The sequence below is a fragment of the Aythya ferina genome, assembly GCF_964211825.1.
Source record: "Aythya ferina genome assembly, chromosome: 1".
Taxonomy (NCBI): domain Eukaryota; kingdom Metazoa; phylum Chordata; class Aves; order Anseriformes; family Anatidae; genus Aythya; species Aythya ferina.
In genome coordinates this window covers 11,318,157-11,331,303 of record NC_140296.1, presented here as the reverse complement: position 1 = coordinate 11,331,303, position 13,147 = coordinate 11,318,157, and the positions used below count along the sequence as shown (strand labels likewise).

At 34.2% G+C, this 13,147-nt stretch overlaps 1 protein-coding gene across 9 annotated transcripts in view; it reads right to left on the bottom strand.

Moving 5' to 3' along the window:
• The window catches only part of DEUP1 (deuterosome assembly protein 1), a 55,020-nt gene that overhangs the window by 24,665 nt on the left and 17,208 nt on the right, over positions 1-13,147 (bottom strand). For 7 of the 9 annotated variants that reach the window (XM_084538020.1, XM_084538021.1, XM_084538019.1 and 4 more), the window contains 4 exons: positions 12,937-13,032; positions 7,994-8,128; positions 4,963-5,076; positions 2,350-2,562 (listed from right to left, as the gene is read on the bottom strand). In XM_084538020.1, the coding sequence (XP_084394146.1) occupies positions 2,350-2,562; positions 4,963-5,076; positions 7,994-8,128; positions 12,937-13,032 (558 nt within the window). The remainder of the gene's footprint in view (positions 1-2,349; positions 2,563-4,962; positions 5,077-7,993; positions 8,129-12,936; positions 13,033-13,147) is intronic. The other 2 variants (XM_084538024.1, XM_084538025.1) reach the window with 2 other exon arrangements.

Below are 13,147 nucleotides of genomic sequence, written 5' to 3'. Positions count from 1 at the left end.
GCTGGAAGAGACTTGAAAGATCATCAGGTCCAACCCCTCTGCCAAAGCAGGTTCCTCAGAGCAGGCTGCTCAGGTAGGCGTCCAGATGGGCCTTGAATATCTCCAGAGAAGGAGACTCCACAATGTCCCTAGGCAGCCTGTTCCAATGCTCCGTCACCCAACAGATACTCATATAAAAATAGATACTATTAATAGATACTTATATAAAAATAGATACTTATAATTTATTATTTTCAGAAATATCTATTGCATTTTGTTAAAAAAACAAAATGAAAATTAATTTTGAACAAGAAAAGATAAGGTTTTGTTTAGAAAACATCCAGTGAAGTATTACATCTTCAGAGACTGTTTCAAGTTGAAAAAAATACCAAATGTTCTCTTTTCCTCTGTGAACATGTCGCTTTAACTAGATTGCCATGTTTGATATCAAAAGGAAGTCTCAAAACTTTAGAGATCAGCTCCTGTTCTAATTGTACTCAACACTGTTCAACCTTTCTAATACAATCATATGCTATATTTCTATATAAATTAGCGTCCACTGACTTAATGCAGATTATCTGAGAGTTTCGTGTGATGCTCTCAAGCTGCCTCTCACGCATGGCTGCAATCAAGTTTATCAGACAGTTCATCTGGTTAGGAAATACTCTGCAGTCTCGGTTTGAATAGCCTTAAGTTTGTTTTTTTCTCTAGAGCAGGTAAACTGGTCTTGCATACAGTTCACTTTATCACTTCTTTCTTGTTATTCAATAGTATGAGAGAAATAGGCAGAAGCACAAATGAAATAGTTGCAGGCATGGAAGACGTGAGGCATTGCAACCAGCCTTCTCCCCACCAAGATGCCCATCTACTCCTCCGAATTTCATCCACATCAGGTCCAACTATCCTCACCCTCCACCCAGCATTCCTTCACACAAACCTGCTTACTCCTGGCTGATGGCAGACCCTGCACTTTCTTATTTCTCATGCAGACATTCCTAAAAAGAATATTTTCTCTTAGCTGTTAGCACTTAGCTCATAGTGACATTATTTTCACCATATATTGACTTACATCAATGTCCTCTTCTGCAGCTGTTGGCAAATGCAGCTTTTCTCACTAAAACAGCAATTATCTCACAAGAAGACCACAGTTATTCTGCAGCTTTCTGCTCTTTAGCCAATAGTGTTACATGTATCTAGCTCCACTTCCAATTAAATCTCTCCACATTCTGTTCACACAATTCCAAAAATCCTCTTGCTTGGAGATTTTCTTTAAGAAGGCTACAGCATGACGCCATGTACTCTCTACAACATCTGCCCACCTGCTCCAATCTCCATGTTTTGTTCCACTCTAAATATATCTAATCCTGCTACTATTAATTGGAACCTTTTTAACAGGCCTCAGATTTTTTTGCTTGCATACCGATAACTTGCATGCAAGCAAATGACTCAGGGAACTAATGTGTGAATTAAATGTATAAACATCATGTGTACAAAACTTGGTTGTTCTGACAACACCTGAAAATAATCTCCAGCACGTATATGTTAATTACTGTATATTGCAACTGAAGTTAAAATTCAGCAAGGTTGTCTATTAAGAGAAATAGATTATCTTTCAAGAGAAAGAGTTAAAGTCACTACAGTTCTCTCTATATATTAGTGAATATTGAAGTGCTTAAATAAATAAGCAGGGGTATGTTACCAGAAAAATATGGAAATGAGAATCTTATTCCAGATCTGTTTCAAACTTCACTAATAAAAAGTCTGAAGAGATCTTGTATTATCTCAATCTTGTCAAAATTCATAGATTATGAACAAAAGAAGAGGCCCAAATAGCTGTCTTCATATATCGTCTGCAAAAAAGCAGTAGGCTAAGATAAAAACTGATGGGTCTTCACGTGGTTGGCAACTTAGAAATTCATTGCACTGAAAAATATTCTTACAACAATAAAGTATAGCATAGGCTTTTGAATATAAATATTTAGTAGGTATAGTCAGTTTAGTAGGACAGTTTGTACAAAAAGAGGTAACAAGATAAAGAAATTTTACAGAAGTAATTTTTATACAAGGAACCAAGTGAAGTAAACACTTCACTCTCCGTCTGCTACAGGGATAGGAAAGCTATAAAAACCTAGATAAACAGATATGAATAAAATGTGCTACTGTATATCAAACATTTTTGTTTTCATGTATTACTCAATAAAAATTTACTGTTCACAGCTCATTCTGTGCTCCTGCAAAAAATTTATATACGATGCTTGTATAGATATTTTATATAGGCATGCCAGTACCACTTTTGAAAGTATACCTGTAAGTAATTAATGCTCCAACATTTATACCACAGTAGTTATAGAAAAGAAAAACTATCATTACCTGGCACTGTTTTTGGAACATTTTTAGATCCTCCTGGAGTTTCAGATTTTTCTCTTGTAGTCTGTTCCTGTGTATTGCTATTTCATTCACAGCTGCCTTTAGCTTTTCAGTAATTAACTCATCCTTTTCACTTGCAGGATGGCCATATGTAATTACCTCTTCTTGATTCTGTTTCTTATTGCTTATCTGGAATTGATAACTCTTGGTCTGCTTCTATAAAACAGTAAAACTCTTTTAATGAAATTAAATAATTACATCTATATTGCTATGGTCAAACCATTACTACTAAAATCACAAAGCTATTTTCATTTTCTTCACCAGGTTTTTCTTAGAAAAGATGTCATTAATAGAACAGTTTGCATTACTTCTCGAAATGATATTATCTTCCTCGAGCCTCAAGTTCCTTACCTTCAGTGAGAATATTTCAGACACTTACAAGGTTACAGACTTTTCAAGGATTTTTCTCCTCTGTTGTGTTTCTTTCCTAGCACTTAATATTAGCCCTAAATGTAAAAGGGTGATTACGATGATCTAACTCAAAGCAGTTAACTATAACATTTTGGGGGGAGAAATGTTGCTCTTTGATACAATGAACTCAGTAGGAATTGTGTGTATGTGCCTCAGGATCAGAATTAACTTTAGACTAGAAGGCTAGTATTACATAGTTTATGTATAAACAGCTCCGTTACTACAGTAACTGTACTCCCTTGATATCATTATCGTTAATCTTGTGCAAAAATCATTTGCACATTCGGCATCTCTAGAAGCAGTCACAAACTCCATTCAGTTTCTTGTACTGATTAAAGAGTCCTAAAAACAAAACTTTAGAAAATTGCTATTGGTGGTATTTGTGAATTCATGGGCATTGTGAAGAACCAAAATACCTATAGTAACTGTTTAAAAAATCCATATGGATACTCCTACTGGGACACAGTAGCAGTACTCTTTCAGAAGACTGAGAATTAGCTGAAAAATGACAACAAAATAAAACCTACAAAACATATATCAAGTGCAGAGATCAAGTTGAGCAAGAAGATTTACATTAAACATAAGCAGTCATGCTACAAATACTGTATTTGGGACTGCAAAAAGGCATTCTTTTGACTCTTTTGATTTCACTATGTTCTCATAATTTGTGTTGGCTGAACACATAAGTAGAAGTGGCCACTGGCTGCGTATTAAATAAAAAGCCTAAAGAAATTGGCAGGTAAGTTTAATTTATACAGATAATAAATTAAGGTCCCCTGAAATCTAAATTATGGAGTTTGACATACCATAATGTCAAAGAATCCTGTGAAAAAAAGGGCACGTCTCCATCTGGAAATCAAAAACTCACAGAAAAGGAATTTGGGGCAAAGACACAGGACAAATTAATGCTTTTGTAACACTCCATCAGCTTTGTAATTAATAAACTAGCCAGTGTGCTATTGCAGTTACAATGAAATCTGTCTTCAAAGAAAGTTCACTGATGACAGTCATGTGAACCTCGAAAGAAAGAAAGATCATCTTGTGCAATCTACTTTGACTCGTCTAATTATATAATCACCTCCACATACATCAGTCAGTAGATTTGTCTAGTCAAAGCCTTGCTTTTTTTTCACACCTTTGTATGAAAGTTCAATAATTGCAATATAGTGCTTTCAGCATCTGTAAATGAAATGTAACTGTCATCCTTGGAAATGCTGGATATGGGTAAAGAGTCTCATATGAATCATTAAGAAAGTGTTTCACTAGATTAAGATCCAATGAACTTAGTCCCAGTGGAAAAGAGGATTACCAGTCAGCAACGTAATTGGCTTCCCTGTACTTCATTATTGAGTTGTCTTGTAGACCTATTATTTTTTTAGTTATTTCTTGATTTTTTTTTCAGAGCAGGATATGTTATCAAGAAAGCATGAAATCAATATTTCATTCTGGAATGGAAGGAATTTAAAAAAAAAAAAAATATGCTAGATCAATAGGCAATGTAAAAAAAAAAAAAAAAAAGGTAATAAATTGGCAAGTTAGAAAGGATCACAAAGCCAGCCATGGTAACTTGAACGGTAACTTGAAAGCTGAAAAATATGATCAAAAAGGGATAAGTGATCCAACAAACATTTCCAAGTGTGATTTTGGAACAGCACATAGGAATTCAAATTTCTGTATAAATTATACTGTTTATTTATGATCTTCAAAAAGTAAGGGATACCTTAGATTAGAGGGAAGTTTATATTTCCAGCCAACATAGGAGTGACATGTACTGCTTACTTTGTAAGATACTTATCAATAACTTGTCATTGCAATTAATTGCATATTAATAGATAGCATAGAAGATAAAAGTATGCTCAGAGTATACTTAAAAAAGTAAAAAAACATTGCATTTTGCAGTTATCTTTATCAGAAATATTCTACTTTTCATCATGATATTTATTCACATTAAATGAGGAAAAAAATAATTGTATGAATCAATAAATCTTTTGGTATGGATTTGCCTTAAAACAATGTATCCATATTAATTTTTGATACTGTAAGCTTAGTAGTACATTTAAATTTTTAAAAATAAGTTGTAAATAATACTAGCTGAACTAACTGCTCATTTAATTCTCATCTTCCTTCTAAAGCTTCTTATTTTACCTGAAATAAATTACATTTCTCAGACAATAATTTTTGCTGAGCATCTAAATAAATGAGATGATTTTGGCAGATTGTCCCTTTCTTATCCCATTCTCTTGATTTTGCTTTAAATTCCTGAAAGACAGCAAAACAAGGTTACTGAATAGAGGAAGAATTACTTCTTTTCCTTAATCTAAATAATTTTGTAATTTGTATGGTTCTAAGAAAAATACAGTTTTATAGTTAATACATAGTCTTTCCAGAATTTCATAAAGAAGATGAAAAGAACAGTCATATAAAAAGCCATCCAGCCACCAGCCACCGTCACCAGAAAAAATAGTCTTAAGGGCTGTTAATCTGAAAAACTTCAGTGGTAAACATAATCATTGAATAGAAATATTCAAATATTCAAAATATTTCTAGTCACTTAAAATTAGGGTAGATCTTAGAGTTGTGACTGTAAACAACCAATTTTATTGCAGGGTAGTTCCTGTGAGTTTGAAGTAAAGTAGAGTAATCAGCATGGATTAATATTAATATTCAGACAAACGTTTTGAGTGCCTTCTTTTTTGTTCTTTTTCTTGAACAAGGGGGAAAACAACTACAGTGAATAATTTTTACTTCTTGCTCTCTTTTCAATTGCTGCTTCAGGTTCAGAATTTTTCACCTAAGTTCACCTAGTTTAAATAAAAACTTGTTTAACAAGCTCTAGTATAACAGGTCTTGTATTTGTATTTACATTCCTATTTATACTGTATTTGAATTTCCTTTTATATCGTACCAGACCTTGTATGTTCATGACTGATCTTTAAGGCAGTATTGTACCAAACAAGTAGAACTCCAGAATTACTAAAGTTGTTGCTCTTTTTCTTTGCATGAAGAATTACCAAAATAAAAGTATACTGTTTAATATGCTTTTATAAAAATTTCCTTTTTCACAATGGAATTGTTGGTCCCAAAAAGGTAGATGAGTTTTTATAATTATGCCTAAATTGGCATATTCCTTGAATTTTAAAAAATAAGAATTTCTTTGCAAGTGAAATTAAATCAAATGCTTGCTAACATACATTAATACAAGTCTTAGCTTTCCTAATATCTGCTTTGGTATTTTAAACCAACTAAAATCTTCCCCTTTTAGCAAAACGTGATACAAAAGGACTTTCAGACTACTAAATGAGGACTGCAGATTCAAGGCCTTACTAAAGCACTGCTGAGCTTAGTAGATTTTCAGCACCGTAATTATTTCCTGAATACTAGAATTTGCTGTATATATTCCAAGCACTCATTTTTCATACTGCACAATTAATCAAATGATAGCATTGTGTTACATTATTTTCACATTTCAATCTTGAATAAGGTCATTCTCAAATTAGCTGGATCAGACAGTTTCACAGTAGCAATATATTTAGTCAACAATGGATGTATAACCCATTTATTATTCTTGTAGTAGCACGTGTTGGCAGCTATGCTGAAGTCCAAGGCCTAGCAGCTTTTCTGATGACAAGGACTCTTCCATGTGGAAGAGACATCAACATTTATGTGTCCTATATCCTACAGCGTAACAGAGAAGATAGGCAAATTCAAAATATACATCCTAAAATTCTGCTTAATTGCAGCTTAAGTATTATGAAAGTACTTAAAATCTATTAGATCTTAATTTTTTTGATTGAGAAGTTCTCTAAGTATTTATACTATCTACAGCATAAATTTACATAAATCTAAATCATGAGCCTCTAAGTCTTCACAATGCTTAACAGCTAGGTAACTAGCTCATGCTTAGTTTCCACTAGTTTCATCTGCTTACTTTCCCTACAGGACACAGCGTAGTAAATGCTTGAAGCACACAGTACTTTATCATGCTCTCTGCATAGGATAGCCAAAGAATTTTTATTTCTTTTCCTTATCCTTCTATGCTACATGAGACTAGTGGTTACACTGTTCTCCTAATATGGGGGAGACTCGGTTTAATAATCTTCCAAAATCTCTCCAAACAGAATCTGAACCAGAGTCTTCCCAAGTTATTTTTCTACATAATAAACTATATATTAATTTTCATCAAGCTCTGGAATTCCTCCTTGTGAAGTTTCACTTTGCATAGGATTCTAGAAAATCTATTAGATAAGCAAGGAAGAAAAAAGGAAAATGAGTACAGCTAGAGATTAGATTGCTCAGTTATCAGAGGTGAGACTGGATCCAAGTTTCTGAGCCAGTGAATGGACCCATCAGTATTTAAGAAGCCACCGTATAGAGGCAGATTCTATACATGCCATTTCTCTGTGCTAGCTAATTCTCCTGTTGGCCCAGTAAATATTTGATTATTCCACAGGTCACAAAGTAACCCCAAACTATGACAAGTCAAGGCTGGGAATTCTGATCAGAGATCAGCATCTTCTGATATCCATGAATAAGTCAGCTAAAATCCCTTCTGTGTCTGGATGGATAGGAAATATAACTGAATCCTATCCTCAGCGTCACACGTTATCTAGTCCCCCACTCAGTATATTGGATTCTGTGGACTGTATTTTTCAGTGCCTTATGCTTCCTAATGTGTGACCTAGGAGAATCAGATACTGAGACCTAGGCTGTGGATTGCCTCAGGCATATAGGTGCTGACAAGATATGTGTATAACAAGCAATTTTTCAAACCTAAATCCATTTTCTATCTAGTCCTACACAATCAAAGTTGTCCTGAAGTCTATAAACCTAAATTAATGGTAGGTATCATGTGACAATATCCTGCATATGTAAAATCTCTGATGCCTCAATGGATACTATTCAGTTTAAATATATTAATCAGGAAGGAAGTAAAATTTATCTGTAGATACATTTATGAAGCAAATTCTGTCTATTACCTCTTAAAGCTACTAAAAACATTACTAAAAGTTGAGTGAGGGAACAAAACCTGGATATCAAACTATGCACCTTCTCTTGCCAGTTGAAGACAATTTTATAATTTTTGTAGAATAAGCAGAAATTTAAAGTTTTGACTTAAATCCACAAATTATTTCTAAATGGATATTAAAAGTAGAATATAACGACAAAGTATTCTTACCTCCAATTTCTTGCTTAAGTTACTCAATTCAAATGGTGTCTCTAGGCTTTCCTCACATTTTCCTCTACTTTGAAGATCTTTTTGTTTTAACTGGTGTAACCGTAGCTTTTCGTAACTATGTGTCAGCTTTGAAAACTAAAAATGAAAGCAGAAATGAACATGCAGAATCTGTAAAGGCTGACCACGTGGGCAAGGTTTTCTTTATACTAGAATTGCCAACTGCAGCTTCAACAATCTAAATATTTAATCAATACAACAAAGAATCAATTAATAAAATTAATTTCTTAGCTGAACAAGACTAAGATCTCACATAAATGTTAACTAACTGTTCAGATAGGTTCATCTGGCAGCTACTACTGCTGAAGTTTTTTATGGTACTATTATCCATCGTGTCATTTCCTCTGCTGTTTATATGAAATGTTTTACACTTGTTTACTGCCATCTTGTGTTGACATTTTTAAAGGGTGCTTCACTAACCAGAATGAAGGATTATCATTAACATATTTTAAACTTGCATGTTTCTCTTCTGTTGCGAAAACTGTTGACATGCTATGGATAGGATGATTGCTTTCTTCTGGAATCAGGAAGTACCAAAGAGCGTCTGTGAGAATTGGACCCTAAATAGTGTTCTGCCTATTGATCTTACCGTGAAAGCGTGGCTTTGGACTCAGGAAAAAAAAGTGAAGGTACCAGCAGAAGTACCAGCCTCTTCAGAAGAATGGCCACTCTGAACAGTTTGCTGCACTACACAAACAAAGGGGCTAGTGGATGTTTATACATGTAGGTTTGATATAATAGAGGTTGCCATTGTCTGGTAGAGGTCATAGAATCACAGAATGGTTTGGGTTGGAAGAGACCTTAAAGACCATCTAATTCCAACCCCCCTGCCACGGGCAGGGACACCTCCCACCACATCAGGTTGCTCAAAGATATGTATATCCTGTTTTGGAAAAAAAAAAAAGAAAACCAAGGATTTCATCAAAGGAAACACTAAATATATGATCTTGAGGAAAGCTAAGTGAAAGAACTTTGCAAAGAATGTTGACTAAAAAAGAAGCTTACAACTATGAATACTGCTCATGTCTCTTGTTTTTTGGCTCTTTTAAATTCAGGTATACATGATAGTTTACATTCTTTGTAATAATTACGGCTTCACTTTAAAAATTTTGACTCTAACATGATTTTCAAATAAAATCCATAAAAACTTCATGTTTTTGTTCAGCTCTAAGGCAAACCACTGTCTGGAAAAGAAATAACTCCCAAAGGGGAAAAACAACAAAACTGAAATAGAATTCTATTGAACCAATGAATGAGTAATTGAGGTCTGCACAGAAGGTCCAGAAAAACAGATATGGGAGTGAAGAAATCATGTGGAAACCTCCTAGAGATATTTGAAATAATTTGAGGAACCTGTAATAGGGAATAGAGAAAGGAATTGAAAAGATGACCAGCAGGTAGACAGTCATAAACCAGGAAGTGTCATGAAATGGTGAGATCCAGGAATAGATCTGACCAACTTGGAATTTCTGAATAGAAATCTTATAACATGGACTTACAGAGTTGAAAGCTCACCTTTTAATTAAATTAAAAGTCTTGTAGAGACGCTGCCTGTATTTGAAATGGACCTTGCCAGAGAACACAGGTGAGATGGAATAAAGGGTGAGATTTAAAATGTGTCAGATCATCCAAGCTCATATAACATGGAACTCATTGCCTTTGGAAGAAAGATATCTGTTTTCAACTAACAGGAGTTTTGCTCTTGAATATACGATGGCATATGGAAACTGCCTGGGAAGAGCAAACCCAGATGAAGACCGGTACTAGACTGGTCATGCTAAAAAGGCTAGGAAATGTAGGACTTCAACACTCCAGCAGATCAATCTAAAATGGAACACACAAAATGAGAAAAAATGAGTTTTCATGTTTGATTAATTTAATGAAATGTGGATATTTATTTAATAAAGATTATAGTCTGGATGTTATCCTGACCAGAAACTAGAGTAAAAGCCAAGAATCCTCCCATCTGGGGGCAGAGAAGGAATGAGTTTTAGTGACTCATCTAAGTGATGAGATCTAAGAGGGTGAGATTCATCTAAGTTCAGATTTCTGAAAGTTAGACATCCAAGCCTGAGCTACTCTGAGTTAGAAAGAACTATCTCCAAATGCTTAGGCATTTCAGCTATTTTAAATTCTCACCAGACAATGGAATGCATTATATTCTAGGGGTGTCCAATTCCTTCCATCGATTCTGAGGTAGCTCAGACTTAGACATTTAACTTTTAAATGCACTTAGTTGTTGAAGTGCTTAGAGCAAGAATAGATTCTTTTTCTTTTGCTGAAGGTTTTCTCTCATTTTCAAAGTGCAAATGACTACTAAGTATTTCTATAGAAAAAAAAAGAGAGAGAATAAAGTAATAGAGATAAACCCCTAAAATTTTTGCTTTTTAAATTATGACAAAATGCTGTACGTGTATATTTGGATGAGTGCAACAGTGTGGCCTAAGAGTTTCAGGTTACATAGCAGGAATTATTTCCCTAATAGGAAAAAAAAAAAAACAGTGAAAAAAAAAAAAAAGGGTTTTACTGCATTCGGCAAGCACATAATGAATTCTGTGGGAATGTTACTCATTAAACAGCTGCTTTTATTAGTATCAAGGGTAAAAAGCACTGAGGTCCACAGACACAGTGTTATCGTGGAGAAATTTGTTCTAAATGGCCTTAACTTTCTTAGAGCTAGAAAAAGCAATCCTTACTGTTTCTATTATGATTAGGATGGAAGAAAAACTGGGAGGGATTATAAGAAAACATCTGCACGGAAAACACAATGCTACTGGGTAAACAGTAACACGCCATATGTGCAACATTAAATTGTAGCTCTTAATTTATACTGGAGAAGGTGTAATTTTCAAGTGAAGATAAGAACCAAAAGAAAGGAGACAAAGGACACAGGGTAAAGATTAATATTTTCAGTGGAGCTCGATATTTTAGATATGACTTTGTGCAGCCTAAAATTGGGGACATTAAAGTAATTCTACAGTGGAGACTGTGCAGCACTGTCATTTAAGAAAGAAGCTTAACAAGGACATTTGGTGAAAGCTAGAACAGCAGAGTGGGACAGTCCTACTGCCCAGCATAAGCATTTGAAATTGTTTTGACAGATAAACTTTCTGTTTGTCTCACAGAGAATCTAGGAAGGTTTCCCAACTTAGGCACTTGCAGTTCTTCAGTCACTGTGTACAGGATGGATACCTCATGAAGAATTAAGGTTGGTGAAAGAGGAGGAATAGGCACTGGAAAATGAAATGCAAATGGCATCCGTGCTAAAGCCTTTGATAAAACAGGATGCCTGAAAGACAAAGAAGTGGTGGATGACACCGGTTGGGAAAGTGATGTATATTAAGAGCCAGAACTCAAAACTTCTTGCATAAAGATGAAAGGAGTAGCAATCTGGGCACTCACAGGAAGGTTAGATGGTCAGAATAGGAACTGAAAAGGAGAATCTCAGCAAGAAGCACAACCAGTTACACAGAGAAACTTGAAGGTAAAGTGTCAGATTCTTTAAAACAATCAATCAATCAAACAAAAACAAACAAACACAAAGAGAAAACAAATTGTATTTGCTCCTGAGAAGGACACGTAAGGTAAGTAACAACTTCAAAATCAAAAGCTTTATGAAAAATGACCCAGAGTTTAAATTCCATAAAGAATAGCAAAGATCTTAGCAAAAACATGTAACTTAAAAGCAGCCATTTTTAGCATGAGATAAAAAAAATCTAAGAAGTGAAATACATTGCAGGAAATGTGACAAAGGATGAAGAAAGAGCAATCTGCTACAGTTTTGGGGACAGTTTTGTAGTGCTAAAGGCACATCACACCATTTTTCGTTGTCTAATGCTTAACTTCTCAACAACCATGTTAGACATTGTTTCTTTCTCTGTAATATGTGCAAACTATAAAACAGCTTTTGTTTCTAGCCACTTTCCCAAATGATTAAACGTGTTAATTATATATTAACCAAAACAATCTCTGCTTACTCCCAGAACTGTTTGCCAAATCAGTTTCCACATATAAAAGAAAAAATAAATGAAAGAAAACACAATCTTTAAAGTAAATTATACATTTATTGGTTTGATGGATTGTGGGCAAGAAGTGTTATCACCTCTAAATGAAAATAATGATTTCCAATTTAAACAATCTAAGACAATTCTGTGGTAAGTGTGATTGCTGGAAAATTTTAATTACTAAATGTTTGGTAGGAGAATTCAGTGAAGGAAACAGTAGAACAGCAGGAAAAAAAAAATAGAATTTTGTATGTTAACTTGTTAAATCTGATAATTAGAATAGGCTCAAGCTTGCTAAGAATTTAGATTTGTAACTGAAGTGCAAAAAATAATGAAGAACAAAAGCACAGGCACAGAGCAAACAGCCAATAAATAAAGGCAAAACAAATCCACGGTAACAATATTCCAGGTTGCTGTAGTTTTGATACTATGTTCACTTATGGAAAATGATCAAGCCTTTAATAATCCCTGTAAACCAGGCAAACTAAACCCAGAAAAAAATCAATAGCAAAGATGTGACGAGAGCAGTTTAAGTCTTCAAATCCTTAATGTGCATCCCAGTCTTATTAGCATGAATCTAATCATCTGTTCTATTAATTCACCAAGGTTTTAAGTTATTATTCCATGATCAGAAAACCTAATACTTGTCTTCGTAACAGAAGTCATAATCACATCAAGATCCATCCAAAGAGTTTGGACATGTCAGTACAGTAATGACAATGAAGCCAAGTAAGAAGTTGTAGTCATCATTATTAGCATGACACAATTCATCTTTGCCAAATCCATAAAGGTTTTATAAAATCCATAAAATCTATACCATTAGGCATGTATAAGTTTTTTTCTAATGCAATCAGAAAATAATGAAACTGACATTTTCCTTACTTGAGATTTCAGTGCTTGAAGCTGCGTTTCATAACTCTGAGCCATTTCATACTTATTTTTCTGTAAGTTTTCCAGTTTCTGCTGAAGTAGTCCCACCTACAGTTAGAATAAGCATTCACTTTTACCTTTTCTGAAGTGTAATCTACATTATTTTTGAAACTACATTCTGAAGTGTAATCTACATTATTTTTGAAAGTCATTTGAAATTTTG